At 45.4% G+C, this 8,681-nt stretch overlaps 1 protein-coding gene across 1 annotated transcript; it reads left to right on the forward strand.

The window, feature by feature from the left end:
• Positions 1–4,672: 4,672 nt before the first annotated feature.
• Positions 4,673–5,635, forward strand: LOC146341597 (olfactory receptor 14A16-like). Its single transcript, XM_084807563.1, has one exon. The coding sequence runs from the start codon at positions 4,673–4,675 to the stop codon at positions 5,633–5,635; it is 963 nt and encodes a 320-aa protein (XP_084663689.1).
• The last annotated feature ends 3,046 nt before the right edge of the window (positions 5,636–8,681 follow it).

Genomic DNA, 8,681 nt, shown 5'->3' on the forward strand with positions numbered 1-8,681 from the left:
TTGAGCTGATGCAACCAGGGGTTCACTTACTTTTACACATACCCTGACTTTTAAGTACTCATTGTTTGCCTAATGTAAAAATTGTTGTCTTTCAGAAGACATGGACTTTGTTAATACACACCCTCTTGTATATTTAGAAAAGGACTGGTTTTGATTCACAAAGGCTATCACGGTAAAACTATGGTGTTGCTGTAATTATCATTAGGGTAATTTTTTCTCACCACTGTACAGATACAGATGTGTATTCATTGCATGTTCACATATGACATAAATACTAAGAGAGAAAGAGAGACAGACAGACTTGATTGTGCTTGTGTAAGACACCTTTGGAGTCTCTTGAGCAGCCAGCCCTTAACCTCCCATCATAATAGAAGGAGCCTTGTATCTAAGCTATGGTTCTAGGTATGTACATCCTAAGGCCCTTCTCATCCCACAAACACTTTTGCAAAAGACATGCTGAACCCTCTCAGACATGCTCTAAATATTTTGTTCTTAAATGGAAATATCCTACTGATATGATGCAGTTGTTTTCACTGCAGTTGCCACTGAAATTATAGCTTTCCTATTGTATTGTCCAATCCCAAGAAAGACCCATAGGAACATGCATAGTAGTGGTATGCCTCCTGAATTAGAATCCCTCAAGGCTTCAAGGGTAGTGAGTATTTTTTTTTAAGTGCCGGAGCCTGAGCCAAGAGCAATTTGGCACCCAGATTTTAAAACAATTGCAAAGGTTTGTTCCCAGAGCTGCTTCCGATCATCTTATAAGTTGGTACAGCAAGTTTTTTAGGATGGATTAATTTAGGATGGATTTCACAGATATTACACTGTGAAAAAACAGAGACATTCTGAGAAAGAAGTAAGGAGTGATTGAAAAGGACTGAGCTCTCAGAAGTGTTCTGTCAGTCAGAGCCAGTCTCTGGGTAATAATATCAGCAGAAGTGCAGAGCAGAAAGTTAACTTTTCTCTGTGTTCATCGGATGACGAATGAATGACTTAGAGCTCCTGAGACCAAAACTCCAGAAACACAAAAAGTGATTAACAAAGCTATGCCCCCTGGTGACCATTTCTTATTGCCAATATAAGCAGACCTCTACAAGTGTCAAAACAAAAAGACTAGAAGAAACATAGTACAAATTTTCCTGGATAGCTGGATAGACACACAATGCTTGAAAATAGCTGCAGAAGAAAGTGCAGCTGGAGATTCCAACATCTATAAAAACAGTAAGTTCTTTATATACTTGGAAGTGTAGGAATTACCATGATAGTTTTGTGTGGGCGGCTTCATGTTTTACAAAAAGAAGCCCTGCCATTTGGAGCTGCATACACTTGCAACTGTGGCCACAGTTCAGCCGTGTTAAGCATTTCATTACTTATTTCTTTCGATGGGGAGATATTTAAGTTCATCATGCTGAGTTTTCTCCATGAAATTAATCTCAAAGCCTGCCATGGAGGGCTGGGAAACCCTCCAAAGCAGATTTTCAGGTGCAGAGGGCTGCAAAACAGAGGCCAGAGGGAGCAAGTCTTGCTGTGCTGGTGAACCTCCAATAGCACAACCTTGGATTTAATCCAGTAACGTTGAAACATCCAGGCATCTTGGAATCCTATGATTGATTCAATATGTGTGGTGCTGTTGTTAAAGATTTTCAAAGAAGATTTTAAAAAAAAATGTGTGTGTGCACGCGCGCACGTGTGAACTCTTATGACACTTATAATCTGTTGAAAACTATGTTTGTAATGCTTGTGTGGTTCTAGTTAAACCTCCTGGCTTGTATCCTAAAATAAGCACAGGTGGCTACAGGAGGGAGAAGGGGGCAAAAAACTTTCCTTCCATGAACTTATTTAGGTTAACTGATCTTAGGATCCAAGACTCTGGAGTAATCTGACAGACATTCCATACTCATTATCTATCTGCCAGACAGAGTATGGTTGCAGGATGAACTCCATAATTCTAAAATTTAAGGATATATTAATAAATTTATATAGGAAACATGAGCATCAATACCAAGCATCTCCCACTATCAGCACCTTCATTTTTTTAAAAAAAGAAGTGTCTTGTTGAATATATTGCATGAAACAACCAAGACAAATATTTATTTTATTTCATTTCTATACCACCCAATAGCTGAAGCTCTCTGGATGGTTCATAACAATTGGGCAGCTCATATCCAAAATGTGGGTATGAGTTTGTCTCTTGTTTGTTGTTCTTTAAAATCAGAAATAGGCAGTCTTCTGTCCCTTCCAGTTTCATACATCAGCCCTCCTCAACAGGGTGCCTTCCAGATATTTTGGACTACATCTCCCATCATCCCATGCCATTGTCCATGCTGGCTGGGTCTGATAGGAGTTATAGTACAAAACATCCAGAGGGCACCAGGTTGAGGAAGACTCCCATGCAAAAGTTCAAGATGACGTGGACAAGGTTCTTGCAGCAATGCGTCCAACCACATGCCCTTTTGATCCTTGCCTTTCCTGGCTAATAAAGCTAGCCAAGTGGGTATGACTAGTGTGGTGACTGCTTCCCTTTGGGAAGGGGCAGTCCCTGCTGTCCATCAGGAGGCAGTACTGTGACCACTCCTGAAGAAGCCCACTCTGGACCCAATGGTACTAGACAACTGCCAACCAGTTGCAAATAGCTCCTTTAAAAGGAAGGTTCTGGAAAGGATAGTTGTGGTACAGCTGCAGGCACTCTTGGAGGATATAGATTATCTAGACCCATTTCAATCTGGGTTTCAGCCTGGTTACAGGACTGAATCAGCCTTGGTCACCCTGACGGAGGACCTTTATTGAGAGAGGGACAGGGGGAGTGCAACCCTGTTAATTCTGCTTGATCTCTTATTGGCTTTTGATATCATTGACCATGGTATCCTCCTGGATTGACTCTGTGGGATGGGTATCAGAGGCACTGTGTTATAGTGGTTCTGGTCCTACCTGTGGGGTCAATTTCAGAGAGTAACATTGGGTGACCATTCATTGAGCCCTTGGCAGTTGAGCTATGGGGTTCTGCGGGGTATCATATTGTCTCTAATGCTATTTAACATCTATAGAAAGCTGCTGGGAGCAGTCATTATGGGATTGTCAATTGCCATCAGTACACTGATGACATGCAGCTCTATCTTCCTGTGACATGTGAATCAGGAGAGGCTGTGCAAGTACTGGACCTGTGCCTGAACTCAGTAATGGGTTGGATGAAGGCCAATAAACTAAAACTGAATCTTGGCAAGATGGAAGCTCTGTGGGTGAGTGATTCCAGAGTCCTGGAGACAGGCACATTGCCTGTTCTGGATGGGGTTGCACTCCCTCTGAAAGATCAGGTCCATAGTTTGGGAGTACTTCTAGACCCATCGTTGTTGCTAGAAGCCCAAGTGGCCATGGAAGCTCAGAGTGCCCTTTACCAGCTTCAGTTGGTTCTCCAAGTATGGCCTCTCCTAGACAGGGATAGCTTGGCCACAGTGGTACAGGTGCTAGTAACCTCAAGGCTGGATTACTGCAATGTGTTCTATGTGGGGCTGCCCTTAAGTCTGCTCTGGAAGCTGGAGCTAGTGCAGAACACAGCAGCTTGGCTGTTGACAGCAGCTGTCCCTTTCCATCATGTAACTCCTTTGTAGAAGGAACTGCACTGGCTGCCTATTCGCTCCTGGGCCAGGTTTAAGTTTTTAGTACTAGTGTACAAAGCCCTAAACAACTTGGTACCAGGATACTTGAGAGAGTGCCTTCTCCCTTACCAAGCTGCACTGTCAGTGAAGTCATCAGAGGGCTTGCTCCTGGTGGTCCCACATGGACCTATGGCCCGATTGGAGTCCACCAGAAGAAGAGCCTTCAGTGTGGTGGCCCCCTTTCTTTGGAATTCCCTGCCCCTATAGGTCAGGCTGGAACCACCACTGTGTTCTTTCCAGTGCCTACTGAAAACAGCAGGAGGCATTCCTTAATTGACCAGTTACAGTTTTTATTGGCATTGTGTTTTTTAAACAAGTATATTGTAATGTGGTATTTTAATCTTTTTTTATTATTTTATTGTTTTATTTCTTGAGTTCACCACTCCAAAATCTGTTCTAGATATGGAAAGGTATATAAATATTGTAAATAAAAATATATAAATAAATAAGACTTTGGGGAGGTGCACCTCCAGTTCATTGTTCAGCAACCCCTCTTCTCCTATCCAGCCCCTTAAAGTAGGTGTGGCATGACTTCAAGCTTGTTGCAGGGCTTGTTTTATTTTTTAGTTTTACTAGAATTCCTAAGGTACATTGACCAATAGATTCCCTAACCAGGTGTTTGTTGCTTTTTGGAAGGATGCAAAAACGTATAATCCATCTCTGTGTTAATGTAGGTGAAAGATTCAGTGGTGTATGAATACTGCACACCGGCATCTGTGTTAGGCTACTCTTCATGCTCCATATACCACAAAGCAATGTAGACTTGAGAGGAAAGAGAATGGCAGAAACTGAAGCTACAGCCCTTTGTCCACTGTGAGTCCTTAGAGGGGAGCTAATTGTGCTTCAGTAACTTTTTCTTTTCTCATTCATTGATGTAGTGTCTCTGAATAGGACCAGTTTACCCATTTCCTTGAGTTCAAATTAGTATATGAATTGAAATCAAGGAACTTAGTAGATCTTGGTGAATTTTAATATATCTGTATTTTCTTCCTCCTTCAGGCAGCATGTAACTTATAATGATGGATAATATAGCTAACACAAGTTCCATGTCTCACTTTCTGCTGTTGGAGTTCTCTGAGATTCGAGACCTGCAAATTATCCACTTCTTCGTATTCCTGACATTGTACATGGCAACCGTGACTGGGAATCTTCTCATCATCTTTACAATAGTGTTTGACCATCATCTCCACACTCCCATGTACTTTTTCCTGATGAACCTGGCCATGCTGGACATTGGTTCAATTTCTGTAACCATACCTAAATCTATGATTAATTCCTTGTTGAATACCAGGTTGATTTCTTATTCTGGATGTGTTGCACAGGTTTTCTTCCTGCTCTTCTTCGTATCATCTGATTTTGCCCTTCTTACATTGATGGCGCATGATCGTTATGTTGCCATTTGTAACCCACTACGGTATGAGACATTAATGAACAAAATTGCCTGTTCGCGAATGGTTGTCAGTGCATGGATCAGTGGTTTTCTCTATGGAATAATACACACTGGGAGCACATTTGTGATCTCCTTCTGCTCCATTGTTGTTGATCAGTACTTCTGTGAAATCCCCCAGTTACTCAAGCTGTCCTGCTCTGACTTGTATCTAGTTGAAATTGGTGTTCTTGTGTTCAGTATTAGTATAGTTCTAGGCTGCTTCATTTTCATTATAGCAACTTATGTGCAAATCTTCACTACAGTGTTGAGAATGCCCTCTGTGCAGGGAAGGCAAAAGGCCTTCTCTACTTGCCTTCCTCACCTTATTGTGGTCTCCACGTTTGTATTTACTGGGACCTTAGCCTATTTCCTACCTAGCTCTAATTCCCCATCAGATCTAGGTTTGGCATTTTCAGTTATATATTCTGTGGTTCCACCCATGATGAATCCATTGATCTATAGTCTGAGAAACAAAGAGATCAAAGTTGCTCTCTGGAAAATGCTGAATCTGAAGGATTCTTCTAAGAATGCATTATCTGAATTACATACATAAACTGAAGCTTATAGGCTTGATTCATCTGTGTGTGTGTGTGTGTGTGTGTGTGTGAGAGAGAGAGAGAGAGAGAAAGAGAGAGAGAGAATGATAGAAAGGCGGGGGGAGAGATTCATATGGCAGTATAAATGTTGTATATAAAGAGTGTGGTGTATCCTCTACTCTGCTAAAAGCATAGTGACCTCCAATTCCTCCATCAAAAGGCCAGTGGCATTTTTGAATTCATGTATAGTGAAATGCACTACTTGCTGATTAAGAAGCAGACCCATTAAGTTCAGTGGGACTTACTACACGGTATGGAGGGTTCCATTCCTACTGCAGAATGTACCATTCAAATCAGGCTCCCCCCACCCTCTACTCCCCAATTTTATTCATTTTCTTTTCTTCTTGTTGTCTATACTCTCCCCCAGCTTCACTTCACATTAGGTACTGCAGGGGTATGGTTCGCTCTTCATGACCTCAGACACTACTGAGCAGGCAGGCGCCACACACCTGGTAAGGCCTAGGCATTATGGAAACGATATCATGTTAACTTATGGAGGAAGAGGACAACTGTGCTGATCATCTGTCAGGCCCAATTTTTGAAGTATATAGTGGGCAGATGTGTGAAGGCAAGGGATCTGTAGTGTACACAGTGTAATGTTGTGGGTAGAGGCCGACAAGTCTTATCCTGTCTATAATCGCTTTCCCCATCCTTCATGAAGCTATGTTAAATCTCTGCATCAAAGTGAGGGTTTGAACATCAACCCGGCGGCGGCAGCGGCGGCAGCGGCGGGGGCGGCAGGGGCGGCGGCGGTGGGGGCAGCAGCGGGTGCAGCTGCGGGAGGGAGCAGGTGTGGTGGCGGGAGCAGTGGAAGGGGGCGGCAGGGGCAGCAGTTGCAGCAGCGGCGGTGGCGGCGGCTGGTCTCCTGGCTGGCCACGGCTGGGCGCAGCGTACACAAATGGCGGCGGCTACGGCAGCCGCCATTTGTGTTCGCTATTTTTAGCTGTTCTAACCTATGTAAATATTTACGTAGGCTAGAATGGCAAAAAATAGCGAACGCAAATGGCGGCCGCCGTAGCCGCCACCATTTGCGTATGCATCTTTTTTAACTTTGCCGTGATAGGCCACATAAATATTTACGTAACCTAACACAGTTAAGTACAGGGACACAAATGGTGGGGGCTATGGCCGCCGCCATTTGCATCCCTGCTGCCCAGCATCCAGATGTCCAGCTGCCAGTGGAGCTGAGCGGCGGCTCTGCAGAATCCCCGCGGAGCAGCCACGTCCGGGCAGGATTCCGGGGGGAGGGACGGGGCGCCTCCCCACCCACCACAAAGCAGATCCGCGAAATAAGTGACATTTGTACATCCCTAGCTGTGATAGGCTACATAAATATTTACGTAGCCTATCCCGGCAAAAAAAAAGGAACACAAATGGCAGCCGCCATAGCCGCCGCCATTTGAGTTCTTTTTTGGGGGGGGCGTAATAGTCTACGTAAATATTTACATAGCATATCACAGAGAAAAACAAGAACGCAAATGGTGGCTGCCGTGGCCGCCGCCATTTGCATTCTTTTTTTTTTTTTTTGCTGTGATAGGCTATGTAATAGTAGGGATGGTGGAGAATTTCTCCCTGAATCTTCGGGAGGCCGAATGCCAATGCATTCGCCCCCCCGAAATTGGTGGGGAAATTCTCTGCCGGCCCCCCGCCCCACCCCAGGATGGGACTTACCATGGCCGAATGTCCCTCTCGGTGGCGGGTCCCGGCGGCGGTTCGGCGGTGGTTCGGCGGCGGTTCGGCGGGGGCGGGGGCGGCGGCCGGTCTCCTGACCAGCTGCCGCAGCCGCCATTGCAAAAAAAAAAGTTAAGTAAAAAAAAACCACACACACCTGTGATAGGCTACGTAACGATTTACGTAGCCTATCATGGCTAGATTTCCAAAGTCAGCCGTGATAGGCTATGTAAATCGTCACGTAGCCTATCACGGATGACTTTGAAAGAAAAAAAAAGCACGTACGCAAATGGCGGCAGCCCATGGGTGTCGCCATTTGCGTTCCTTATTTTGGCACGCCTAGTCTACATAAAGATTTACGTAGACTACGGCGAAAATAAGGGAATGCTATTTGTGTTGCCCTTATTTTCGCCGTAGTCTACGTAAATCTTTACGTAGACTAGACGTGTCAAAATAAGGAACGCAAATGGCGGTCCCCATGGGAGCCGCCATTTGCGTAAGCGCTTTTTTTTTTCAAAGTCACCCGTAATAGGCTACGTGACGATTTACATGGCCTATCATGGCTGACTTTGGAAATCTAGCCGTGATAGGCTATGTAAATTGTTACGTAGCCTATCACAGGTGTGTGTGTGTGTTGTTGTTTTTTTACTTTTTTTTTCGTGGCCAGGTAGACGGGGCGCTTCTACCCGGCCTGAATTTCGCCGGCGAGGGATGGGGCGCCTCCCCCCTGGCCTGAATTTTGGCCGGGCGAGGCGGGGCACCTCCCCCCCCTCGCCTGAACTTTGGGGGGAGAACCGAAGCACCTCCCCCCCACTGTGAAGCAAGCTTCGAGAACAGGTAAGGGACTTTCGTCCATCCCTATGTAATAGGCCTATCACGGCAAAATTCAGGGATACAAATAGGGATGTATGAAGCACCTACCTGGCTACATGCCAGGCAATCGACAGTGGGGGGGAGGCATTCCGTCCCTCCCCCCGGAATCCTTGATGGGGGGGGAGGCGATCCAGTCTCCCTTAAGTATTACGTAAATACTTAAGTAGCTGATCATGGCCTCCGCAGGGACGCAAATGGCATCCCTGCATTAGCCGTGATAGGCTACTTAAGTATTTACGTAGCCTATCATGGCTATGAAGAGGAGGAATCGAATGGCGGCTGCAGGACGGCCGCCATTTGCAAAGCAGCGCAGACGGAAGCAGGTGAGTGCTCGGTTTCTCACGTCTTTTGTGGGTTTGGGGCGGTGGGGACTTCGTCCTGCGTGCCTTTCGTGGGTTGGGGGGGTGGGGGCTTCATTCTGCGATGGATTTCGGGAGGCCAAATACACTGGCATTTGGC

Source organism: Heloderma suspectum, chromosome 6 (genome assembly GCF_057233095.1).
Source record: "Heloderma suspectum isolate Gila_16-S chromosome 6, 16-S_ref, whole genome shotgun sequence".
Classification (NCBI taxonomy): Eukaryota; Metazoa; Chordata; class Lepidosauria; order Squamata; family Helodermatidae; genus Heloderma; species Heloderma suspectum.

What these genes read in the sequence shown, in the direction of transcription:
- LOC146341597 (XM_084807563.1), top strand. Translation starts at nt 4,673, where the DNA reads ATGGATAATATAGCTAACACAAGTTCCATGTCTCACTTTCTGCTGTTG.